At 46.4% G+C, this 27,308-nt stretch overlaps 1 protein-coding gene across 1 annotated transcript; it reads right to left on the bottom strand.

Moving 5' to 3' along the window:
- Nucleotides 1–1,185: 1,185 nt before the first annotated feature.
- LOC145358773 (uncharacterized) lies at nucleotides 1,186–25,611 on the bottom strand. Its single transcript, XM_080213043.1, has 5 exons — nucleotides 25,463–25,611; nucleotides 17,378–17,761; nucleotides 13,727–13,774; nucleotides 12,413–12,564; nucleotides 1,186–1,878 (listed from the first exon to the last, which is right to left on the bottom strand). Exons 1-5 carry the CDS (start codon nucleotides 25,527–25,529, stop codon nucleotides 1,831–1,833), a joined length of 699 nt encoding a protein of 232 aa, XP_080069169.1. The 5' UTR covers nucleotides 25,530–25,611; the 3' UTR covers nucleotides 1,186–1,830.
- Nucleotides 25,612–27,308: the final 1,697 nt, after the last annotated feature.

Below are 27,308 nucleotides of genomic sequence, written 5' to 3'. Positions count from 1 at the left end.
GGTGTTTGGAATTCCCTCCCCTCATTGGAGGCTGCATCATTGAATATATTCAGGGCTGGGTTCGGTTAGGCTGAGTTTGGTGTTAAGGGGAAACAGGCAGGAAAGTGGAGGTAAGGCCACAATCAGATCAGCCATGACCTCATTGACTGGTGGAGCAGATTGAGGGGCCAAATGGCCTATTCCTACTCCTACTTCCTATATTCTAAGGGCAGGGGTGAGTTAGAAAATGGCTTTCCCATTTGGTTGAGAGTCAGGCACATCATCACCATGGAAACAACAGCAAGGGAGCACAGATATGTGATCCATTCACTATCACCCCCCCATGACAGTGTCCATGAGTGTATAGAGGGGGATATAGCGCCTGTTACCGCCACAGGAAAATGATCATTAGCTGCTCTCTGGTCATCCTAAAAATTGGAGCACTGATGGGGAGTGTAACTGAAAATTTCAAAACCAAGATTGATAGATTTTTGTTGGAAAGGTGTGTCACATCAGTAGCACAGTGGTTAGTGCTGCTGCCCCATAGCGCCAGGGACCCGGGTTCAATTCAGGCCTCGGGTGACTGTCTGTGTGGAGTTTGCAGGTGTCCACGTGGGTTTGCTCCAGGTGCTCCAGATTCCTCCCACACTCCAAAGATCTGCTGAACTAAACCAGTCCACTCCCAGCCAGCCTTTGACCTTGCCCCCAAGCTCTTCCTAAACTTGACAGCCCAAATTCGAACTCACACCAAGTACCAGTCATCCATTGTCTCTGTGCTACCTGAGTGACATTGGCTTATGGTCTCGGTAAACTTCCTCCAACCCTAAAACCTTCCACATTTCTTTATCCCTCCAATCCTGACCTCCTATGCATTCCCGAGTTCCATTGCTCCAACATTGGCAGTTGTAGTTTCAGCGACTTGTACCCTAAGCTCTGGAATTGGGCCTCTCTACCTCTGATTCCATCCTACCGATGCACCTATTGCTTTGCCCAGCGTTTGGCTACACATTCTAATACATTTTTATCTGGTTCCATGTGCGTTCCTTTGGTTTTGGCACCTATGGATGTTTTATTACATTGAAGGTTCTATATAAATGCAAGTTGTTGCAGGGTCAGGTGCAGAAAGCTGTAGGAAAGTGGCCAGAAATTGTCCTTCCTGATATGTTGTCCCCTGTCGCTGTCGAGCAGGTAAGATACTAGCGCCATTATTCATGGTGTCATTCTTTGTGGGATCTTACTCTGCATAGGTTGGCACCTGCGTTCACCTACTTTACGACAGTGAAAGCCTTCTGAAGATAGTGCTCCTGGGGCGCTTGACCATGTCCTGAGGGGTACTGGAGGTCAGGGTAAAATGGGGGTTTTACTGGGGATGCTCAACTCAAACTCAAGTCTGAATCATTGACATTTGGTGAGCGAGACCACTGGAACAGACAGCCTTAAAGATAGAAATCGCATTAAAAAAAAAATAAATCCACTTCGTTTAACGAGAAAACATTTTGCCTCAAACTTTAACCTGTTAAAAGTTCAAGAGCCAGCAACACCAAAAACTGGAAAAAAATGGACAGTCACAAACAGTCAATAGCCAAACAATTACAGGGGCTTCATGCGCAGAAGTAGAAGCTTTTTGTTAGCAAATCCAATATAAAGTCCACGTTCTAAGGCTAGTCAGCAGGCTTATCTACAGCAGCAAGGTCCTTTAGTCTCCGTGATGAAAGGGTTAACCGTGCAATTATGGGCATAGCAGTAAGAAAATGAGATGAGATAAATTGGTGAGTAAGTTCGCCAACAGCCAATCGAGTGCCACATCACTTTCCAGAACATTCTCATGCGGTCAAGCCGGTCAAGTCTGGGTTACTTGGGCGGGTATTGAGCAAATGGAGCTTCTTCATTTAAACTGTTCTGAAAGAACAAAATGGAAATGGGTGTAAGTATTTCATACAGCAGCAAGGCACAGAAAACTGTCCTGGCCCCCCCCCATCCCTGTCCAGAGAGGGGCTGGACACAGGCTCTTTTCTTCCTGTTTCTCTAGAGCAGTCTAAGTAAGTGTCCCAGGACACCACACATGTAGACAAGCAATCCAGCCGACAAGGGGCTAACTACTTTGGAGTTTCCACAAAGTTGCAGAGGGGAGGAGGGACAAAGGGGAGGGGGGACAGAAGGAAGGGGGGACAAAGGCTGAGGGAAAGAGGCAAGGAAGGAGTGCCAAAGCTTTCAATTTCTTTGGAGAAATGCCTTGGCTTAGAAGCCAAGGCTCTGCCTCTCTGGCTGGCAGTTCCCAGCCCCTCACACCAACAAGATCTTCCACTTCTGCCGATGTGAACAGCTCACCAGACCAGCCACAAGCTCAAATTCCAGCCCCAGTTTCAACTCAGTGAGGTTGTAGTGAGGACACATGAGTGGAGCATTTGGGGGGAATCAGAAGATTGACCAAGTAGGTCAAGGGCTTCAGAACCAGAGATGGGAGGATTGCTACCAGATAATAAGCATACTCTTGTAGCCAAGAAGCATGTGAGAAGAGTCCAAAACTAGATAGTCACTGGTAAATCCAATAGGAATTCAGGAGAAACTTCATCATGCAGAGAGTGGGGAGAATGTGGAACTCATTAATAGAGAGAGCGATTGAGGTGATTGGAATCGATCCATGTAAAGAGCAGCTGAATGAGTACATGAGGGAGAAAGAAGTTTATGCTGACAGGCTGAGATAACATAGATTGGGAGGAGGCTTGTGAATAAACACCAGCATGGGCCTGCTGGGCCGAATGGCCTTTTCTGTGCTGTACATTCTGTGTGAATATAGGAAATGTACAAGAGGAGTTTGCCCCGATACAAGGGGAGGCAATGGCCTAGTGGTATTATTGTTATAGTTTTAATCCAGAAACTCAGCTAATGTTCTGGGGACCTGGGTTCAAATCCCGCCATGGCAGATGGTGGAATTTGAATTCAATAAAAAATATCTGGAATTAAGAATCTACTGATTACCATGAAAGCATTATAGATTGTCAGAAAAATCCTTTAGAGAAGGAAATCTGCCGTCCTTACCTGCTCTGGCTTACATGTGACTCCAGACTCACAGCAATGTGGTTGACTCTCAACTGCCCTCAGGCAACTAGGGATGGGCAATAAATGTTGGCCAGCCAGTGATGCCCAGGTACCATGAATGAATAAAAAAGAATTCAAATCTTGGCACCACTATTACTAGAGTAAAATAGACATTTCCAACAATACAACTACCAGGCGATGCTTGTGTTCACATTCAAGACAATTAGATATTCTTTTGGACGTGGGACAAAACAAGAGGAAGGTGTGCAAATATCGGCCGTGCATCTGCCAGGATTGGAACAGAGTGTGGAAATGTATATTTTTTAAAGGCCACACTTTAAATAGCTTGATTCGACCATTGACCTGTTTTCCAATGAGTGCAGTATTAACTGAGACTGATAGGGGGCACTATTGTACCAATGGATGATGGTGATATTCCAATGCAGTGACAGTGTGACCAGTCTACAACACAACTGGAGAATGTGAAGATTGATTGACAAGAATGAAGGCCGACTGGTGCCTCAGACCCACCCTATAATCAGAGAGACATGAGCACCACAGCCAGGCACTTCCTCCCCCTCCCCCTTTCCAGTAGCTTCAGGAAGGGATAGAAAAAGCGCAGGAAAATAATCTCAAAAAATTCCTCGCAAGCTATCGAAACCAGTTCAGTGGATCTTAAACATTCCATGGGCTGGACTCATTTCTCCAGAAATTGATGCAAATTGAGGGAGGAACTGATAGCGAGCTTTAAATAACCAGGGGGTTTGATTGGATGGATGTAGAGAGGTTTCCATTTGCAGGGCGTTAGACCAGGACAAGGGAGCATCAATCCAACTGGGAATTGAGGAGAAACTTCTCCATCTGGGATTGGTGAGAATGTGGGACTCGCTCCCTTGGGGAGTGGTTGAGGTGAATTGTATTAGTACATTGAATGGTAAACTGGTTAAACACATGTGTGAGCTGCTGATAGGGTGAGATGGAGAGGGAGTGGGAGGAAGCTCATGCAGAGGATAAATACCAGCATTGGGCAGTTGGGCCAAATGGTCTGTTTCTGTGGTGCAAAAACTTGGTAATATGACAAGGTCAAAGGACATCTTAAAGTGGAAATAAGGATCACCTTCAAAACCTGGTGAGTAGATATCTTGAGTCTGAGTGGTCATATAAACCAACTGAGAGCGGGAATAGCAACCCAGAATCAAGATCAACCTCAAGGTTTTAATTCCAATGGAACAGTTTACCAGGCTTCAGAATAACACACACACTCACATGCTTTTGCACACTCTCTCACCCACACACACTCACTTATGCATACATTCTATCAGACACATGTATTCTCTCTCACACACACACACAGTTTCTCATGCACACATTCACTCAAACCCACTCTCGCACACACATTTTGGTTACCTTATCCCTTAGGTTGTATTTTACAAGCTTGTGAACTGTGATTATCATAGAATCCTGACAGTGCAGAAGGAGACCATTCAGCCCATCGAGTTTGCACCGACAACAATCCCACCCAAAGCCTTTCCCTGTAACCCCAAATATTTATCCCACTAATCTCTCTAACCCACGCATCTCGGGATACTAAGGGGCAATTTAGAACATAGAACATTACAGCGCAGTACAGGCCCTTCGGCCCTCAATGTTGCGCCGACCAGTGGAACCAATTCAATGACCCTCTAACCTAAATTATTCCAAGGTTATCCATATGTCTATCCACTGACCATTTGAATGCCCTTAAAGTTGGCGAGTCCACGACTGCTGCAGGCAGGGCCTTCCACGACCTTACTACCCTCTGAGTAAAGAACCTACCTCTGACATCCGTCCTATAAATACCACCCCTTAATTTAAAGCTATGTCCCCTTGTGTTAGCCATCACCATCCGAGGTAAAAGGCTTTCACTATCCACCTTATCCAATCCTTTGATCATCTTGTATGCCTCAATGAGGTCACCTCGTAACCTTCTTCTCTCCAATGAAAATAACCTCAAGTCCCTCAGCCTTTCCTCATAAGACCTTCCCACCATACCAGGCAACATCCTGGTAAACCTCCTCTGCACCCTTTCCAATGCCTCCACATCTTTCTTACAATGCGGCGACCAGAACTGTACGCAATACTCCAAGTGCGGCCACACCAGAGTTTTGTACAGTCGTAACATGACCTCACGGCTCCGAAATTCAATCCCTCTACCAATAAAAGCTAACACACCGTACACCTTCTGAACAACCTGGGTGCCAACTTTCAGGGATTTAGCATGGCCAATGCATCTAACCCGCACATCTTTGGAGTGTGGGAGGAAACTAGAGCACCTGGGGGAAACCCACGCAGACACAGGGAGAATGTGCAAACTCCACATGGACAGTGACCCAAACCAGGAATTGAACCCCGGTCTCTGGTGCTGTGAGGCAGCAATGCTAACCACTGTGCCACCATGCTGCCCTTAGAAAAGGATTAGAAAGGGGAAGGTGGAGTTGAGCAGCTTCCAGCTGGATGGGAAGAAAGAACAAACCAGGGGTGAAATTTGCCTTGAGTGATGGACCTGCTTTCACAACCAGCCTCAATTTCCTTTGAGATTAGCCACACACTCCTGTAACGCAAGGGGAGGATACTGTTCATGACGAGAACGCAATGCGGATCTCGTTATTGACACTGCTGGATCTTTACAGCTATCCGCAGAAATACAGAAAGCGAATCTGAGATCCTTCACCCCACGCCATGCCCCATACAGGGGGGCTGGGGGGAGGAGTTGTGTTGGGTCAGTTGAGATTCATGGTCTTTATTTATTACTGCCCTAGTCACTCCAGACCATAGATATAAATTCATTCCCATCATCCTCTCGAAAGATACAACGGGAAGGAAGGTCAAACCGTTGACCATTCAAATCTTGTAAACAGCTCACTGTGAGAAAGGAAACACTCTGCCAACTCCAGGTGAAATGCTGATTGGACCAGTTGGCTCTAGTCAGGTGATGTTGTGGCTAAAACAAAATTCTTAAAGGGGATGTGTTTAGCATTACAGCTAGACCAAATCCCAGGCCGGAATTTTATTGCCCCACCAGCCACAGGAATTGGAGCAGACACGGGGTGGACCATGGAAAGGTCCATTAACCCCAGGCAGGATTTCAGGATGAGTGAGGCCATAAAATCCTGCCCCCTAGTCTCAGCCAATGATTATTTGGCCACAGCTGCAGTACTGTGTGCAGTTCTGGTCACCACATTATAGGAAGGATGTGATTGCACTGGAGAGAATACAAAGGAGATTCACCAGGGATGCTGCCTGGGATGGAGGGTCCGAGCTATCTGGAAAGACTGGATAGGCAGGGGCTGTTTTCCTTGGAGCAGCAAAGGTTGAGAGCAGGCCTGTTAGAGGGGTATAAGATTGTGAGGGACAGAGATAGAGTGAATAAGATGGCAGTTTTTCCATTAGGATGGAGGGAGTCTGGAGCTCGCTACTTCAAAGGGTGGTGGAGACAGAAACTCTCGTAACTTTGCACTGCTGTAAACTTCAGGGCTATGGACCAAGCACTGGAATCCCTACAGTGCAGAAGGAGGCCATTCGGCCCATCGAGTCTGTACCGACCACAATCCCACAAAGGCCCTATTCCCATAAGTCTCATTTACCTTGCTAATCCCTCTGACGCTAAGGGGAAATTTAGCATAGCCAATCCACCTAACCCGCACATCTTTACATTGTGGGAGGAAACCAGAGCACCTGGAGGAAACCCACGCAGACACAGGGAGAATGTGCAGACTCCACACAGACAGTGACTCAAGCCAGGAATTGAACCCGGGTCCCTGGCAGTGCTAACCAATGGGATTAGTGTAGCCAGATCTTTATTGACCAGCATGGACATGATGGGCCATAGACCCATAGAACCCCTATGTGCATAAAGAGGCCATTCAGCCCATCAAGTCTGCACTGACTTCCTGAATGAGCACACTATCCAGTCCCTCCATTCCACCCTGTTCCAGTAACTCCTCACATTTCCCATGGCCAATCCACCTAACCTACACATCTTGGGACATAAAGGGGCAAATTAGCCTGGCCAATCCACCTAACTTGCATGTCTTTTGGACTGTGGGAGGAAACTGGAGCACCCAGAGGAAACCCTCGCAGACCCAGGGGAGTACGCGCAAACTCCACACATTCACCTGAGGCTAGAATTGAAGCTGGGTCCATGGCGGTGTGAGGCAGCAGTGCTAACCACTGTGCCACTGTGCAGAATGGTCTCCTTCTGCGCTGTAAGCATCCCTGAATCTATGCATCATTTTTTAATGATATAAGGACAGGAGAAATAGGAGCAGGCGACCATTTGGCCCATCGGGCCTGCTAGGCCATTCAGTAAAATCATTGGCTGATCTTCCACCTCATCCCCACCTTCCTGCCCACTCCCTTATTGCCCAAAGGTCATTGGCTCAGTCCTGAATGTTCTCAACGAATAAGGATCCATTGCCCTCTCAGGACGAGAATCACAAAGATTCCCAGTCCCTTCGATAAAGTAGTTCTTCCTCTGTGTAAAATCCTCCTGTGTCCCAGACTCCGCACAACTAGAGTAGGGGATTTTCACAGTAACTTCACTGCAGTGTTAATGTAAGCCTACTTGAGAAGTAATAAATAAACTTTACTGCGTACAGTTCTGGCAGTCAAACCTTCTCAGCACTTCTCCCGTTTCAATGAGATCACCTCTCATTTCTCTAAATGCCAGGGAACATAGGTCCATTCTACTCAGTCTCAGGGTAAGAAAGCTACCCACCCTAGCCTGGGGAGATTTGAGAATTACAGTTAACAATAACTCAGATCTGGACGCACGGGGCACAATTTCAAAATTTGCAGATGACGCAAAACCTGGAAGCTTCACAACGGTGATGAGGATTTATTTTTATTTTATTCACAGGTTGTGAGCATCGCTGGCTGGGTCAACATTTATTGCTCATTCCTAGTTGGCCTTGAGGGGGTGGTGGTGAGCTGCCTTCTTGAATCACTGCAGCCCATGTGTAGGGAGGGAGTTAGTTGCAGGATTTTGACCCAGCGACTGTGAAGGAACTGCAATGTATTTCCAAGTCAAGACAGTGAATGATCTGGTGGGGGACTTTCAGGTGGTGGTGTTCCCAATATCCACTGCCCTTGTCCTTCTAGGTGGCAAACTTCAAAAGAATTTAGACGGACCGGTGGAATGGACAGCAAGTGGGAAATTTAATTGAGAAAAGTGGGCGGTACGCTGGCACAGCAGTTGGCACTGCTGCCTCACAGTGCCAGCGACCCAGGTTCAAATCCCAGCTTGAGGTACGGTTTGTATGGAGTTTGCATGTTCTCCCCACAGGTTTCCTCCGAGCCCTCCAGTTTCTTCCCACACACCAAAGATTTGCGGGTTAGGTGGATTGGCTATGCTAAATTGCCCCTTATTGTCAGGGGGATTAGCAGGATAAATATGTGGGGTTTTGGGGGAAAAGGGCCTGAGTGGGATTGTGCTCAGTGCAGGCACGATGGGCTGAATGGCCTCCTTCTGCACTGTAGAGATTTTATGAGAAGTGTGAAGTTATTTATGTTGGTTGGGAGAATGCGGAGAGGCAAATAAATTAAAGGCTTTGAGTCTAAAAGGACTGCAGGAGCAAAGAGACCCGGGGGTATATGTGCACTAATCGTTGAGGGTGACAGGGCAGGTTCGGAAAGCAGAGAAAAGCAAAGGGAATCCTTAACTCAATACATAGAGATAAGTGTATAAAAGCAAGGAAGTTCTGAGAAATTTGTATCGAACCCTGTTCAGTCACAACTCTGTCAAATTCTGGGCATCACCCTTTAAGAAGAATGTGGAAGTATTGTACAGAACACATTAAGGAATGAGGAACTTCAGCAACGTGGGTATGTGGTCAAACCTGCATCTGTTTCTCTTGAAAAAGTAAAGGTTAAGAGGAGATCATGAGGAAGTCTGGACAGAGCTAGACAGAGGGGCCAATTTTCCCATCCTGTCTGCCACAGAAGGAGAGGGGTGGAGTGGGGGGTGGGGGGGTGATGGTGGTTAGTTGGGGGTGTGTGGTTGTTAGCGGGGACACAACCATGCAAAGGTCCATTGACCTTGGGTGGGATTATGCAATTTTGGGGTGAGTGTGGCCAGAAAATCCCTTCCCAAGGTCTAGAAAGAGAGAAACTGTTCTCATTGGCAGGAGGCTTGAGAGGCAGAGGACGTTTATTGATGAAAGAAACAGCAGCAACACAGGAAAACCCCTTTTTTGTTTTGAGGCAGCGAGTGGTTCAGGGTCTGGAACACGCTGCCTGAAAGCCTGCTGGAGGCAGATCCAATCAGCACTTTTCTAAACTCTGTTGGGTAATTGTGTGAAGTGAAAAAAATTGCGGGTCTAAGGGTGGGCAGGAGAGTGAGCTGCTCTTACAGAAAGGTAGTGTGGCCAGAATAGACCAAATTGCCTCCTCCTGTGCCGCTACCATTCTATAATTCCAGAGGGTTTCCTGCCCTCCAGGATGACCCTGGCATGTTAAGGAATGACACTTCGAACATCACCGGGAGGAGACTAAGTGGGCGTCACATTGTTTTAATTCTCAATATTTTTGCACACTTTCATTTCTCCAACAGGAAAAGGCATTTGGAGATGGGGGAAGGAAAAGGCAGTTAGGAATCATCCAAACAGATAATAACTCTCTTTCTGATTGGTCGTGGCAAACGCAGACGCTCTAAGGATGGACATAACGGTTGGACAATGGTGGAAGTGTGAGCTGGGTGGTTGGCAGTCTGTGCTGAACACTCCATGAATATATCTGATTAAAGTTCAATATTGTCTCAATTCTAGTTGCCACACTACCAGAAAGATGTAGAGGCTTTGGAGAGGGTATAGAAAAGATTTACCAGGATGTTGCCTGGTTTGGAGGGCACTAGCTATGAGGGGAGGTTGAAGAAATTTGGCTTGTTCTCACTGGAATGGCAGAGGTTGAGGTAGAAGTCTACAAGATTATGAGAGGCATGGACAGAGTGGAAAGCCAGAAGCTTTATCCCAGGGTGGAAGAGTCAATTACTGGGGGCACAGGCTTAAGGTGCAAGGGGCAAGATTTAAAGGAGATGTACGAGGCAGGTTTTTTTATACAGAGGGTGCCTAGAACTCGCTGCCGGGGAAGCAGATACAAAGGTGAGTTTTAAGGGGCGTCTTGACAAATACATGAATAGGATAGGAACAGAGGGATATGATCCCTGGAAGGGTAGGGGGTTTTAGTTCAGTCGGGCAGCATGGTCGGTGCAGGCTTGGAGGGCCGAAGGGCCTGTTCCTGTGCTGTAATTTTCTTTGTTCTTTTTTCAGAGATGGTAACTTCCAATAGTTTCCCCAGCTGAAATAACCAATCAGAGCAGAGAGTCCAATCTGGAATTGTCTTTGCCCGTAGGACCCCCTCCTACTCATTGAGTCTATGTGGAGCCAGCAAGTGGCCCTTTCTGGCATCGCAACATGTCCACGGCGGGTCGCGTCCCTACAGATAGCTGAGGCATTCACTGGATCCCTTCAATGCTTCTAGATGGCAGGTGAGAAACGCAGTCGGTTGGATCAGGTGAACTGCTGGGTCAGTTGCTTAAATAAAAACAATCCGGGAAAGCAAGTTTAACAAATATAAGCTCTGACTGAGCACACTATGAGGATTGGAATCAACACCTCCCAGGCGCAGATCCAACATCAACAAGGGTGTGCGTGAGTCAGGAAAAAGCAGGACTCCACTATTTCAATGTGCATTTTCTCAGGCATGTCAAATCAGTCATCCTGGTCTCAAAATCTGAACTGTTTTGATGTTTCACTGTGAGAGGTACAGAGTGATCCACAGATAAAAACACAGTGGGGTGGTGAGTGAAATGATCCCTCATTTGTACTTAGTGCAATTTGTGACATTTACTGCACACAAACAGATTAGGACATAGGAAATAGGAACTATATTATTTTGTATAAAGGAGGCCATTCAGCCCCTCAAGCCTGCTGCACCATTTAACGAGATCTTGGCTGGTCATAGAATCATAGCGTTCTCGCAGAGCAGAAGGATGCACATGGGCCCCTCAAGCCTGCACTGACAATAATTCCACCCGAACCCTATCCCCACAATCCCCATACATCTCTCATGCCAATCTCCCTGACACTAAGGGGCAATTTAACATGGCCAATCAACCTAACCTGCACATCTTTGGAGTACGCAGAGGAAACCCATACAGACATGGGGAGAACGTGCAGACTCTGCACAGACAGTGACCTGAGGCTGGAATTGAACTCGGATCCCTGACACTGTGAGGCAGCAATGCTAACCACTGTTTTAGCTACATCTTCCTAGGTTATCCTCAAATCCCTCGTTTCCTTTCTATCCAAAAGTCTATCGATCACTGACTTAAACATAGTCAATAACTGAACATCCACAACCCTCTACAATGGTGATTATAAAGTCTCACAACACTTAAGAGGTAAGAAATTTTTCCTTATTTCTCAGTCATATATGACCGCCCCCTTATCTTGAGACAATGGACCCATTAATTCTAGCCTCTCCAGAGGGGATACGTTGCCTCTCAATGTCTACTTTATCAAACCACTGAAGAATTTCCTTAATTTCAATCAAAGCCCCTTATCCTGCTTCTAAATTCCAGGTAATGTCGGCCTGGATTACTCCAACCTCCAGCCTAGTGAACCATCATTGCACTCCCTCTGGGGCAAGTGTATTCTTCATTAGAAAGAGGCCAAACTCTGTACACAATGTTCCAGGGCTGAGCGACCTTCCCAAAACTAATTAGCAGTATTCACACTTAATTTTATATCCCCAATCCCATTTGCTTTCCTGATTATTTGCCCTTCTTGCAAGTTAACTTAGCGTGACTCGTGTACAGAGACACCCAACTCCCTGCAAATGCAAATATGACTCTTGATGGGGGTCTGAAGAAAAGTCATATTCAATTCAAAATATTGACCCGATTTCTCTCACCAGAGATGCATATTCTTCTTGTCCAGTTCTCTGCCCTAAGGCAGGTCTGACCCACTGATCCATGGCTCCAAAATCTTCTCCAGCCAGAACGAAGATTTGAACCCTGTGCCACCGATCTGACCCATCCCAATCTTCCAACCAACTGGAACCGCAAACACCCCTTCCACTCACCCACATGGCAGCTGACTAGGAATCCCTCCCACTCTTAGCACCTGCCATGGGTACTTGTTAGAAGGGTTTACCAGTTAATACCTGTATGATTTCCCAGTTCATACCAGTTGTTTGACTTTGTTATGAAGGCACTTTCCTTGGCCATCAAGTCCTGGGCAGGGACTTGAAGGCATAGCTTCTGGCTCAGAGGCAGGGACGCTGCACACTGCACCACAAGACCTCCTCACACAGATACAAATACATAAATAAACACAAAGCTATTTGACATACATACCATTGGCAATTCTTGAAGCCGTTTAAACTCAGGTTTCCCTTGGTTTGAATATTTCACTGCGGTGATTAGCACGCCAATAATTAAAATCAGCACCAGGATCACAATGAGAGTAATTAGTCCAGCGCCTAGAGTTTGGTGTTTGGGGACAACAGCTAGAACAAAGGTAGAATAATGTTAAACAGGCAAAACAGTTACATGCAGACGCACGCGTGCAGACACACACATGCAGACACGAGTACAGACCCACGTGTGCAGACACATGCGGCCCATGTGAAGTGGAAGTGAAATTGAGACTGTCAATGTCAAATTAAAAGTGTATTTATTGGTCACAAGTAGGCTTACTTTAACACCGTAATGAAGTGACTGTGAAAATCCCTGAGTCGCCACATTCCGGCAGCTGTTCAGGTACACTGAGGGAGAATTTAGTATGGCCAATGTACCTAACGTCTTTTGGACTGTGGGAGAAAATCGGAGCACTCAGAGGAAACCCATGCAGATACGGAGAGAACGTCCGCACAGACTCCACACTCCACACAGACAGTGACCCAAGCCGGAAATCAAGCCCGGGTCCCTGGTGCTGTGAGGCAGCAGTGCTAACAATTGTGCCACTGTGCTGCCCTCATTATGTTTAATTTGGAAAAATGCAATGTTGTAAGAAAATAGCAGAGGCGTCAAGACCTTTCAGGGAAACGCAGTAAAGCAAGAGGAGGACGAGAGAGATCAGGACAAAAGTTTGTGAGCAATTCCATAATAGCGAGAGTAAGGTTTGGGGTTACATTTACAGGATGATTGGTCACAAGGTCGGAGACAATATTTTGTCCTGTACAAGACCTTGTTCAGGATATATCAGAATATTGCAAATGGAGTTGGTGTCCTCATGGACTGAGGCTTTGTAAAGGGTGCAGAGGAATGCCATGAGACTGATCCCAATGTAAAACATCTCAGTGACTGAGAACAACAGAATGAGTCGGGCTTTATACTTCAGAGAAGAGGAGGTCTGGGGGAGGTCTGATTGAGGTGGATGAAGGGAATAAATCGTGTTCCAGCTGACAATCTCTCCCAGTGAAGTCGGCTAAAGAGGACCCTGGTCACAATCTAAAGGTGTCAGCTGGTGATTCAGTTTCCAGAGACGATGGAACTGTGGAACTGACTGCAATGGACACTGATTCCCCAAGTCCTTCCAGGGGGTCCGTCTGGGGAGGTGTCCCAGATCCAGGACTAAGGATGTGTGTGTCAGGCAGATGGTGGGAGTGTGACAAAGTAAATAAATGAGTGCTTTTAAATAAGGAAAGGGATTCTGATATCTTGACATACCCACTGGCGTTAACTGTGTTATCGTTCCATTGGAGACCAGTGCAGGAACTGAAAGGAAGAATAGTGCACAGGTCAGTGTAATCCAGAGATTGCAATCCTGCACTCTGACTAACAATATCCTAATCAGACATGTTGGTAAATTAAATATTCCCTGATCATATTTACAACATTTTGCACAGACCTGAAAAATCAACTACCTTGATTTAGATAGCACCTTCAGCATTGTAAAATGTTCCACAGGAATGATTATTTGATACTGAACCAATGAGATATTAGGACAGATGACCAAAAAAAATCAAATAGGTAGGTTCGAAGGAGTGCTTAAGGGCAGCATTGTGGCACAGTGGTTAGCACTGCTGCCTCACAGTATCAGGGAACCGGGTTCAATTCCAGCCTCGGGTGACCGTCTGTGTGGAGTTTGCACTCCCTTTATCTGTGTGGGTTCCCTCCGGGTGCTCCGGTTTCCTCCCACAGTTGAAGGATGTGTGGGTTAGGAGGATTGGCTGTGCTAAATTTCCCCTTTAGTGTTAGGAGAATTAGCAGGGCAGATGCGTAAGGTTACAGTGATAGAACACGGGGGTGGGGGGGGTAGTGGATTGTTGTTGGTGTAGTCTCGGTGGGCCAAATGGCCTCCTTCTGCACTCTAGGGATTCTATGAGAGTATGAAAAGGCAGATAGTTAGGTAGAGAGGTTTAGGGAAGGACTTCAAAGTTTAGGGCCCAGGTGACCAGCTAAAGGGTCAGCACCACTGGTGGGCAATTAAAATTGGTGATGATGGAGACTCGAGGCCTGAACCAGAGGAGCTCAGAGATCCCAGACGGTTGTCAGGGCTGAAGGAGGTTACAGGGATCGGGAGGGACGAGGCCACAGAGGGGTTAGAAAACCAAGAGAATGTTAAAGTTGGGCTGTTGCCAGGCCAGGGGTTGACATAGGAGACCAAGTGACCTGTGCCCCCAGCACCCATTCATCATCTTCACGGCTGACATTCCTTACTGATGGCAATGAAGCCGGTTGAGAACACGTTGTACTCTTGGGAACCTTGCCTATGAGCAGGATCTGATTAAAATTCACACATCCTTCATTTTCTTAAAGAAGCAATGCCTACATCTGAGATGGGGGATGACTCATTTTTTTTGATGGTGTTGACACTTGCACGGACAGGCACTGAGTTCCCCTAAGGAGGAGGTCTGATGAACAATGCAGAACACATTACCATGAGGATGTGGTCAAGGAGAATAGTATAGACAAACACTCGAGGGAGACAGGGACAGAAGAGCCTGCTGATAGGATGAGACGAACGAGGGTAGGAAGAGGCTCAGCTGGAGCATAAGCCCTAGCATGGGGAGACGATGGGTCTTATCACTAGACTATTAATGCAGAAACTCAGCTAATGCTCTGGGGACCTGGGTTTGAATCCTGCCACGACAGATGGTGGAATTTGAATTCAGTAAAAAATATCTGGAATTAAGAATCTACTGATGACCATGAAACCATTGCCGAGAGTTGGAAAAACCCATCTGGTTGACCAATGCCCTTTAGGGAAGGAAATCCGCTGTCCTTACCGGCCTGCTCACATGTGACTCCAGAGCCACAGCAATGTGGTTGACTTGCAATTGCCTTGGGCAACTAGAGATGGGCAATAAATGCTGGCCAGCCAGCAATGCCCATGTCCCACGAATGAATTAAAAAAAAAAGTTAGGCCAAATGGCCTGTTTCGATAAATTTATATTCATCCATTTCTTCACTTTCAGAAATGTTTCCAGTATTGCTGTTCTACAAATATATTCAAAGTTGAACAGGGGAACTCTCTCTGGGGTCTAAGTCAATATTAATCCTTGCACTAACATCAATTATCAGACAAATATCTGGCCATTATCACTTTGCTGCCTATGGGATCTTGCTGTGCAACAATTGGCTGCCACATTTCCTATGTTACAAAGGTGACTGCAATTCAAAACGTATTTCATTGGGATATCCTGAGGTACTCCTTTCTTTTGAGATTTAAAAACCAGGTTAAACCTTCAGCAAGAAATGTTTTAGTTTGTAAGTAAGCTTCACGATGGCTTTAGTCATCTGGATAATCATTCTGTTGCTGTTCATCTCCGTACAAATGCCAGGAACCTCCCGCTTATACATTTGGGAAGCCATTCGTTCCACACTCTCCCAGAGTTAGAAATCTGGCAGGCTGGGAAAGTGTGGCACACGTTCACACGAGTGTGTATGACATTGATACAATAAGGGACAGAGCCCTTTGTATCACTTGTACAACAAAGAGTGAGAGGCAGAACTCCAAAACCCTCGAGAGGAAAATGTCTGCACAAGAAGTCACTCAAGGTATGGAAAGATGATCAGGATTATGGTTACTAAAAACAGAAAATTTTGGGATAAACTCAGTTGGTCTGGCAGCAACCATGGAGGAAAAACAGAGTTAAATTTTTCAGTCCGTTATGATTCTTCAGAAGTTATGGAAAAATGAATTTTCATCGAGTTCCCCCATCCACCCAGAGTACATTCTCTGTCCTTGTCACTCTTAGGGTGAGATCTTCCTGCCGTACTCACCCCAATACCAGAAAATCCCGGCCAAGGTCAACAGACCTTTCCATGGTCTGAAGATGTGCGGGTTAGGTTGATTGGCCATGCTAAATTGAATCTTAATCTCAGGGGGACTAGCAGGGTAAATATGTGGAGTTGCAAGAATAGGGCCTGGGTGGGACTGTGGTCAGTACAGACCTGATGGGCTGAATGGTCTCTCTCTGTGTACTGTAGGGATTCTATGATTCTTTGGTCCGCCCTTTGCCAGCTCCAATTATCATGGAGGGATCAGGAAAATTCCCCTCTTGGTGTTTCCTCCAAGTGTCCTTCAATATGAAACAGCACTGATTCATCAGCTGAGGGTGTGGGGGGGAGTGAGGGTGGGGGGTGGGGGCGTGGGGGGGGGTGGGGAACATGGGTGATAACCAACAAGAGATTGGTTTCCTTGCCCATGTTTGACCTGATGCTTTGACACTTCATGGGGTCCAGAGTCGCTGTTGAGGGCTGCAAGGGGAAATCCCTCCAGACCGTGTACCACAGCGCCACCACTGCTGGTGGGCCTATTCTGTCAGTGGGACAGGACTTACCCAGGGCTGGTGATGGTGGTATTGGCTGCAAGGTGAATATGACTTTGTCAGGCTATTGCTTCATTAGTCTGTGAGACAGCTCTCCCAACGTTGGCACAAGCCCCCAGTTAGCAGGACTTTGCAGAGTCAACAGAGCTAGTTGAGCCAATGGTGCCTAGGTTGATGCCAGGTGGTCCAGCCATTTCATTCAGTTTTGCCTTTAGAACAGTTTGATTCGGCTGAGTGTTATACATAGGCCAGTTACAAAACCGTGTAATGATACAGATTAACAGAATTTGTTTAGTTATCCTCAGGACATCGGTGTTAATATTTATTTGCCCACCTCTAGTTGCTCTTAGAAAAAGTGGCAATAGATCCTGATGCCACATTTTACTACATTTACAACAGTGACTACACTTCAAAGGTAGAAGGGGTCTATATAAATACTTTCTATCTTACTCCCCGCCCGCTGTAAGCGCAAACTGAGATGAGAACCCCCTTTTTTCACATCAATGGTTGCAAAGTTTAGTGTTGAGAGAGTTCAATTGCTGACCTGTGGCATTCAGTATTGGTGTGACTGTGGAGTTTTCCGTGGTCAGGGCTTGGGTCGGCAGTGTGGCAGTAGGACTGGAGGTAGGAGCGACAGTGCTGGTCTGGTTGGCGGTAGTTGCCTGGGTGCCATTGGCACCCGAGGGGGCTGTGGTGGTGTTTGCTGATCCACTGGGAGGCACAGTTGACATTACATTGGACGTTACTGGTACGTTGGCAGTTGTTACATTGGGCGCTTCTGTCGCGTTGGAATTCGTTAAGTTGGCTGCTCCTGTCGTGTTGCTTGTTGGTATTACGCTGGATGTTTGTGTCGCCTTATTAGTCATGGGGCCAGTGGTTAGGCTGTTGTTTTCCGCAGTGGTTGACGGAGATGGATTGCTAGTAGAGCCTGGGGAAATAAAATCAAATTAAGAGCTAACAAATGCCTAATCTGTCAAAGGCGTTGTTTTTTGGCAAGGCAACACACTCTTCTTATCATTGGCTAACACAAGCGGAGCAACAATTATTTGCATTTATGTAGTGCCTTTATCATCGTAGAAGATCCCAGGATGTTTCGCAAGAGTGTTTTCAAACAAAACACCAAACCACTGGCAATATTAGGACAGGTGATTAAAGCTTGGTCAAAGATGTTGCCTGAGATTCTGCGGCCTTCCAGCCGCTGGTTTCCCGCTGGTAGGAGGGGGCGTGTTGTTTGCTTGCTAATTCCCATTGATGTCACCCCACACCAGTGGGAAACCCATGTGTGGGAATGTACTGCCGGCGGGAATGGATAATGCCCCTGCCGTGAATGGCAGGACAATTCCGGCCGTTGATTTAAGGGAGCTTCTTAAAAGAGGGTCACAGGTGGGGAGGTTTGGGAAATGTACCAGCCACCATGTACACCGCAAGATCCCATCAACAAAATTTGATAATGATTGTTTTAAGGTGCTGGTTTCCTCCCACAGTCCAAAGATGTGCTGGTTAGGTTGATTAGCCATGCTAAATTGATCCTAACATCAGGGGGATTAGCAGGGTAAATAAGTGGGATTGCGGGAATAGGGCTTGGGTGGGATTGTGGTCAGTGCAGACTCAATGGGCCGAATGGCCTCCTTTTGTACCGTAGGGATTCTATAAGGTAAACACTGGGGAGTGGAGAGAACTCCCATACTCTTCGTCGAGTTTTCTGCAATCGTTTCACATTTACTGGAGAGGGCAGATGTGATTTGGGTTTAACACCTCATCTTGAAAGTTAAAGGTCAACATTTCACTATTGCTATTCTGACTGGAGTTTGCACATTCTCCCCGTGTCTGTGTGGGTTTCCTTGTATGCTCTGGTTTCCTCCCACAGTCCAAAGATGTGCGGGGTTAGGTGGATTGGCTATGCTAAATTGACACTAGTGTCAAGAGGATCAGCAAAGTAAAACAGTGGGGTGACAGGAATAAGGCCTGGATGGGATTGTGGTCGGTGCAAATGGGCCAAATAGCCTCCTTCTGCGCTATAGGACTCTATAAGGTCATGAACCTGAAGCATTAACCCTGTGTTTCCTCTCTGCCAGGCTAGCTGAGAGTTTCCAAAACCCTCTGTCTTTTATTCCATCAATGTTTGTGTAGTGATTAAAATTCAGGACAAATAGATTGGATAATCTGATCAATACCATCTTGTTGTTTATGAGATGTGCTCATAAACAAAATTGGTTACCGTGTTTCCCATTGCAAGGGGTCCCCTTCAAAAAAAATCTTCATTTGCTGTAAAGCACTTTGGGGAATTGTGCAGCCATGAAAGGTGCTATCCAAATGCAAATTTTTTGTTTAGTAGCATGGCCTCTGGACTGTTGCTAAATTGCAGCGAGATCATACAAACTGGAAAAACATGATTGTGATTTAGACTGGATTTGGGTTTTTTTTTGCCTTATCAAATGCAATTTCTTTAACAATTACAGAACTGTGTTTCTAAGCTGCCCTTTGCTTCACTGGAAGCACGACCTCAGGAAGGATGCAATGTAGATTCACTAGATTGGTTCCTGTGTCCGGGGAGGAGGGATTGAGATAAACCAGCCTATATTATTGAAGGGGTTTGACAAGGGGTTTTCCCCCCAATATCTTGGGGGTAAAATTTGCCAATGTTATTCAGGGGGGTTTAAACTGATTCAGAGGGGGGATGGGAACCTGAACTGTAGCTCCAATGTACAGGAGGATGAGAATAGGGAGGTCATGGATAAGGTTTCTAGGTCACAGCAGTGTATTGGCAGGCAGGAGGGTGGTTTGAAGTGCGTATATTTTCATGTGAGGAGCATACGCAATAAGGTGGACGAACTTGCAGCCTGGATTGGTGCCTGGGACTTCGATGTTGTGGCCATTACAGAGACATGGATAGAGCAGGGACAGGAATGGTTGTTGCAGGTTCCGGGGTTCAGATGTTTCAGTCAGGGCAGAGAAGGTGGTAGAAGAGGGGGGGGGGGGGGGGGGGGGCGCGTGGCATTGTTAGTCAAGGACAGTATTACGGTGGCAGAAAGGACGTTTGATGTGGACCTGTCTATTGAGGTAGTATGGGCTGAGATTAGAAACAGGAAAGGAGAGATCACACTGTTGGGAGTTTTTTATAGGCCTCCAAAAAGTTCCAGAGATGTAGAGGAAAGGATTGCAAAGATGATCCTGGATAGGTGCAAAAGTAACAGGGTAGTTGTTATGGGGGACTTTAACTTTACAAATATCGATTGGAAAAGCTATAGTTCAAGTATGTTAGAGGGGTCAGTTTTTGTCCAATGTGTGCAGGAAGGTTTCATGACACAGTATGTAGATAGGCCAACAAGAGGTGAGGCTACATTGGATTTGGTACTGGGTAATGAACCAGACCAGGTGTTAGACTTGAAGGTAGGTGAGCACTTTGGTGATAGTGACCACAATTCGGTTACGTTTACCTTAGTGATGGAAAGGGATAGGCATATACCGAAGGGCAGAAGTTATAGCTGGGGGAAAGGTAATTATGAGGCTATTAGGCGAGACTTAGGATACATAGGGTGGAGTAGGAAATTGCAGGGGCTGGGAACATCTGAAATGTGGAGCTTATTGAAAGAGCAGCTACTGCGAGTTCTTGATAAATATGTACCTGTCAGGCAGGGAGGAAGTGGTCGAGCGAGGGAACTGTGGCATACTAAGGAAGTTGAATCTCTGGTGAAGAGGAAGAAGGAGGCTTATGTAAAGATGAGATGTGAAGGCTCAGTTAGGGCACTGGAGAGTTATAAATTAGCCAGGAAGGAGCTAAAGAGAGATTTAAGAAGAGCTAGAAGAGGACACGAGAAGACTTTGGCGGATAGCATCAAGGAAAATCCTAAAGCTTTCTACAGGTATGTCAAGAATAAAAGGTTGGTTAGGGCAAGATTAGAGCCAGTCAGAGACAGCAGTGGGAAGTTGTGCATGGAGCCTGAAGAGATAGGAAAAGCACTGAATGAGCATTTTTCAACAGTATTCACGCAGGAAAAAGTCAGTGTCGTCAAGGAGAATACTGTGATACCAGGTAGTAGACTAGACGGGATTGAGGTACATAAGGAGGAGGTGTTGGCAATTCTTGAGAGTGTGAAAATAGATAAGTCCCCTGGGCCGGATGGGATTTACCCTAGGATTCTCTGGGAGGCTAGGGAGGCTTTGGTTTTGATCTTCATGTTGTCATTGGCTTCAGGTATAGTGCCGGAAGACTGGAGGATAGCAAGTGTTGTCCCCTTGTTCAAGAAGGGGAGTAGAGACCATCCTGGGAATTATAGACCAGTGAGCCTTACTTCTGTTGTGGGCAAAGTTTTGGAAAGAATAAGAAGGGATAGGATTTATAATCATCTAGAGGGAAATAAATTGATTAGGGGTAGTCAACACGGTTTTGTGAAGGGTAGGTCGTGCCTCACAAACCTTATCGAGTTTTTTGAAAAGGTGACCAAAGAGGTGGATAAGGGTAAGGCAGTTGACATGGTGTATATGGATTTTAGCAAAGCATTTGACAAGGTTCCCCATGGTAGGCTATTGCAGAAAATGCAGATGCATGGGATTGAGGGTGATTTAGCAGTTTGGATCAGGAATTGGCTAGCTGATAGAAGACAGAGGGTGGTAGTTGATGGGAAATATTCAACCTGGAGTTCAGTTACAAGTGGTGTACCTCAGGGATCTGTTTTGGGGCCACTGCTGTTTGTCATTTTTATAAATGACCTAGATGAGGGTGTAGAAGGATGGATTAGTAAATTTGCTGACAACACCAAAGTTGGAGGAGTTGTAGACGGTGAGGATGGATGTTACAGTTTGCAGAGGGACATAGATAAGCTGCAGAGCTGGGCCAAGAGGTGGCAGATGGAGTTTAATATGGAAAAGTGTGAGGTGATTCACTTCGGTAAGAATAACAGGAGTACAGAATATAGGGCTAATGGAAGGACTCCTAGTGTTGACGAGCAGAGAGATCTCGGGGTACACGTGCATAGCTCCCTGAAAGTTGGCACCCAGGTTGATAAGGTTGTTAAGAAGGCATACGGTGTGTTAGCTTTTATTGGTAGAGGGATTGAATTTCGGAGCCATGAGGTCATGTTACAACTGTACAAAACTCTGGTGCGGCCGCACTTGGAGTATTGTGTACAGTTCTGGTCGCTGCATTATAAGAAAGATGTGGAGGCATTGGAAAGGGTGCAGAGGAGGTTTACCAGGATGTTGCCTGGTATGAGGAAAGGCTGAGGGACTTGAGATTATTTTCATTGGAGAGATTAAGGTTACGAGGTGACCTGATTGAGGCATACATGATGATCAAAGGATTGGATAGGGTGGACAGTGAGAGCCTTTTACCTCGGATGGTGATGGCTAACACAAGGGGACATGGCTTTAAATTAAGGGGTGGTAATTATAGGACGGATGTCAGAAGTAGCTTCTTTACTCAGAGGGTAGTAAGGTTGTGGAATGGCCTGCCTGCAGCAGTTGTGGACTCGCCAACTTTAAGGGCGTTCAAATGGTCAGTGGATAGGCATATGGATAACATTGGAATAGTTTAGGTTAGAGGGTCATTAGATTGGTTCCACTGGTCGGCGCAACATCGAGGGCCAAAGGGCCTGTACTGCGCTGTAATGTTCTAAGTGTGATGCTGAGAAGCTGTTTTCCCTTGGCTGGAGAATCTAGCATGAGGGGATATCACCTCAGGATAAGGAGTCAGCCATGTGGGATTGAGATGAGGAGAATTCTTCTGATGTGGAGATGCCGGCGTTGGACTGGGGTGAACACAATAAGAAGCCTGACAACACCAGGTTTAAGTCCAACCAATTTATTTGATAGTAAACTCGCAAGCTTTCGGGGTTTGCCCCTTCATCAGATTCACCTGACAAAGGGGCAAACCCCTAAAGCTTGCGAGTTTACTATCAAATAAATTGGTTGGACTTAAACCTGGTGTTGTCAGACTTCCTGCTGAGAATTCTTCTGTCAGAGCATTGTGAATTTTTGGAATTCTCGATGTCAGAGGACTGTCAATGCTCCATCACTGAATATATTCCAGATTGACAGATTTCTGGGCCCTAAGGGAATCAAGGAGTATGGGGGTGAAGTGGAAAAGTTGAGTTGATGGTGATCTCTTATTGAATAGCAGTGCAGGCTTGAAGGGCTGAATGGTCTATCCTTGCTTTTTTTTTAAATCATTCGTGGGACATGAGCATCACAGGCCTGGCCAGTACTTATTGCCCATCCCTAATCGCCCGAGAGCAGTTGAGAGTGGGTCACATTGCAATGGGTCTGGAGTCACATGTAGACCAGATTGAGTAAGGACAGCAGATTTCTTTCCCTAAACACATTAGTGATCCAGATGGGTTTTTACAACAACTGACAATGGTTTCATGGTCATCAGTAGATTCTTAATTCCAGGTATTTTTTATTGAGTTCAAATTCCACCATCTGCCGTGGCAGGATTTAAACCTGGGTCCCCAGAACATGAGCTGAGCTTCTGGATGAATAGTCTAACGATAATACCACTAGGCCATTGCCGCCCACTCCCCCCCGCACCCCCCCGCCCCAACCGCTGCGCTTCCCCCCCCCCCCAACCACCACCCCCCACAGCCCCCCACATATCTCTTATATATCTTGATAAGGGCCCCTGTAAAGAGTGTGGGAGGTTTCCCTATATTAAAAGGTGCTATTTTAGTAGAACGTTGTGAGCCTGCCTCTGTGTCTTCTGTCATATGTAATGTATTAAAATTAATTATTAATTCCTGGCAATGCCAGGAAAATCCAGGAAGCGTTAACCCCAGCACCAGGTATTTAGACCAATGATTACATTTACTTTTAAATACACACCTCAAATACAAATACATCTTGATGTAAGATTGTGCAACAATGCTAAAACTAATATCCCTTTTCAAACATCCAGTTCCAATTTTTATAAACAAGATTTACCTAGCTTTGAAACAATAAAAATAACCTTATCTAGTAGCATTGGTTGAGGAATAAATATTGTTCAGGATACTGGGGAGAACCAGCCTGGCCCTAACTTTGGAACATTAGTGGTGAAGTGTACACGTCCTCCTGGGAGACTGACAGGCCCTTGGTTTATAAGACAACTCGTCCAGTTCAGCACCCTTCAGTGCAGGCCAGCCTCAGTTTTGTGTTTAAATTGCTGAAATGGGAACTTGAATTTGGAATGACTGAGTCAGAGGCAGGATGACTACCCACTGAGTTAAACAATTAGAATCTTTTTTCCAAGATGGCACCAGGGCAATTTGACTTCTTGCAAGCTGTGCCCAGCATACCTTCTATCTTCTACTCTTGTCCTACGCTTCTAAAACTTCATTTTAACTCTTTCATTAAGTTGTTGTGTCTCTACACCCTAGCTATGACTGTAACAGTACATTCTGCACTCTCTCCTTTCTTCCTCTATGAATGGTATGCTTTGTCCGTAAAGTGCGCAAGAAACAATACTTTTCACTATATACTAATACATGTGACAATAATAAATCAAATCAAAATCAAATAACCTTCCTAACATGGCCTTGGGATCCAAAGAGTACCATCCGACTGGATTAGATTTCAGTTTATAACTTGCTCCCGGGAATCTGTTATTCTATATACAAACCACCCCAAACCCCTTGATTAGATTCCAGTCTGTAACTCACTCCTGGGTATCTGTTATTCTATATATAAACCACACCAAACCTCTCCATTAGACTCCAGTGTGTAACTACCTCCCAGGTATCTGCTATTCTATATATAAACCACCCCAAACCCCTCGATTAGATTCCAGTCTGTATCTCACTCCTGGGTATCTGCTATTCTATATATAAACCCCTGAACCCCCAAATTAGATTCCAGTCTGTAATTCACATCTGGGTCTCTGTTATTCTATATATAAACCCCTGAACCCCTCAATTAGACTCTAGTCTGTAACTCACTCCCGGGTATCTGCTATTCTATATATAAACCCCTGCACCCCCCCCCCCATTAGATTTCAACCTGTAACTCATTCCCGGCTATCTTTTATTCGATATATAAACCACCTTGAACCCTCGGTTAGATTACAATCTGTAACTCAGTCCCGGGTATCTGCTATTCTATATGTAAACCCCTGAAGCCCTCGATTAGACTCCGGTGTGTAACTCACTCCCGGGTATCTGCTATTCTACATATAAACCACCCTGAACCCCTCGATTAGATTCCAGTCTGTAACTCACTCCCGGGATATCCTGTACCCTGTTTCAGTGCAGCTTGGATCTGATTCAGTTGAAGTTACAGTACAATTATAAACCCAGAATTAAAAGCTGAACTGCGATTTCTGCACTAACGCTAGGGTTCAGGATGAATTTAAATCCACTTCAATAAAATCATTGCTTCCTGTTCGGGAAAAGTTCCAAAAGCATTGTAAAATTGAAGGAAAACATTTGTAAAGAATGATATAACTCATCACTGGAAAATTTTCACAGCGAGAAAGAATCTGGAAAGTTTTCTTCCTGATGCTGTTCACAGTTTGAAGTTGTAAAAGTGTTGGCTAAAAAAAATCTCTTCCTCATCTTTTGGACACGTCAACATTCAGAACTTCTTAAAACTTTCTTTAAAGTTTTATTGGAGTGTTCACAACACAAATAAAGCACATTAACAACACAGATTGACTCACTCTGGGAATAGGCGATGCCCACGCAGAGACAAAGGTAAAAGATCCCCACTATCTTCCGGGCCATCATCTTGCTGCCAGCTCTTACTGCCAGACATTTACAGGTGTTCAACTAATATTCTCAGAAGCACCTGCGCTGCCCGCCCTTAAAGCGAGGATGTCCCTCTGCTCCAGGTGTTCTCTGGAATTGCGACAGCGTGCCCCCTGCTGTTTAGAACTTGCCATTGCTCTACAGATGGAATTCAGCAAAAAAATCCGCAAACAATCCATATTTCTAGGAAACCCCACAGACAGCACCCCACCCACCATCTCTGTTCCCCAAACTCTGCCCTCAGTGCTTACCCCCCTCCAGTCTCTCTCCCTCCCCTAACCCCAGTCCCTCACCCTCAGTTCCAGTCTTTCAATCCTTTTCCCAGTCTCCATCACCTCAGTACCTTCCCATCAGTCTCTCCCCCTCAGTCTCTCCCCTCAGTCTGTACCTCCTCAGTCTCTCCCTTCAGTGTCTCTCCCTCAGTCTCTCTCCCTCAGTCTATCTCCCCCCAGTCCCCTTACCCCTCAGTCTCTCCCCCCCCCTCAGTCTCTCCCCCCCCCTCAGTCTCTCCCCCCCCCTCAGTCTCTCCCCCCCCCCTCAGTCTCTCCCCCCCCTCAGTCTCTCCCCCCCCCCTCAGTCTCTCCCCCCCCCCTCAGTCTCTCCCTCCCCCCCTCAGTCTCTCCCTCCCCCCCTCAGTCTCTCCCCCCCCCCCCTCAGTCTCTCCCTCCCCCCCTCAGTCTCTCCCCCCCCCCTCAGTCTCTCCCCCTCCTCAGTTGCCTCCCCAGTCCCTCAGCCCTCAGACTCCGGTCAGTTGAGGATGATTTGCTTCACCAGACTGGATCACAAGCGGATTTCTAACTCCAAACACTGAAGGATCTGATTCTGATTTTCAACATCTTTCTCCTCTGACTGTGCAGATTTGATCGGGGGGGTGCTTGAGGTCTCTTGCCTCAGTGCCTCGGGTCCTGGGCCCAGATACAGACAGGGTTAGCCATTTACACCATTTGGATTCTCTACGGACCATTGGTTGGAAAATATGATATTTCCAAGCCCCCATTCCCCTGTTAGACCCTTTCCCCCTCAGCCTGATCTCCAGTCACATCCCCCCACTCTAACACCCACTCCCCACCCCAGCAATCTCCTTCCCTCAGTTCGAGTGACCCTCGCCATCCCAATCTCCTGATACCAGCAGCATTGCCAATCTTCATCCACCTCCCCCTCCCTCAATACATCCTCCCCTTCTCCCTTTTCCCGCTCCAGCAACTTCTCCCTCCCAACCTTTAACCCCTCCCTGCATCGGCCGCCCCTCCACAACACACCTTCAGCCCTTCCCCAGTAATCCCCTCAGCTCACAGAGAAATCCTCTCCCACAACACCTTCCCTCACACCCAGAAGGTTCCACTCCATGACACACTCTCCCTTCCACCAGCCACAACAGTGCCCTCGCCCCTAACACCTCCCCCACCCCCTCCTCCTCTCCCACTCGAGTCACATATCTACTGGAGTCACCTGTTCCATGCCCACCCAACTCCCCACCCTGTGGGACTGCACAGTGCCAAACTACATGACCTTCCTTCATGGGATTTTTGACCTTAGTAAGAAGTCTCACCACACCAGGTTAAAGTCCAACAGGTTTATTTGGTAGCACAAGCCACAAGCTTTAGGGGCTCTGCCCCTTTGTCAGATAGGTGGGGAGTTCTAATTGCAAACAGGGCATATAAAGTCACACACTCAGTTTACAGAATACTGATTAGAATGTGAGTCTTTACAGCCAATCAAGTCTTAAAGGTGCAGACAATGTGAGTGGAGAGAGCATTA

The sequence above is a fragment of the Carcharhinus amblyrhynchos genome, chromosome 26 (genome assembly GCF_965287045.1).
Source record: "Carcharhinus amblyrhynchos chromosome 26, sCarAmb.v2.hapA, whole genome shotgun sequence".
NCBI classification, from domain to species: domain Eukaryota; kingdom Metazoa; phylum Chordata; class Chondrichthyes; order Carcharhiniformes; family Carcharhinidae; genus Carcharhinus; species Carcharhinus amblyrhynchos.
The sequence above is the reverse complement of the archived record's forward strand: the minus strand, read 5'-3'. Positions and strand labels throughout refer to the sequence as shown.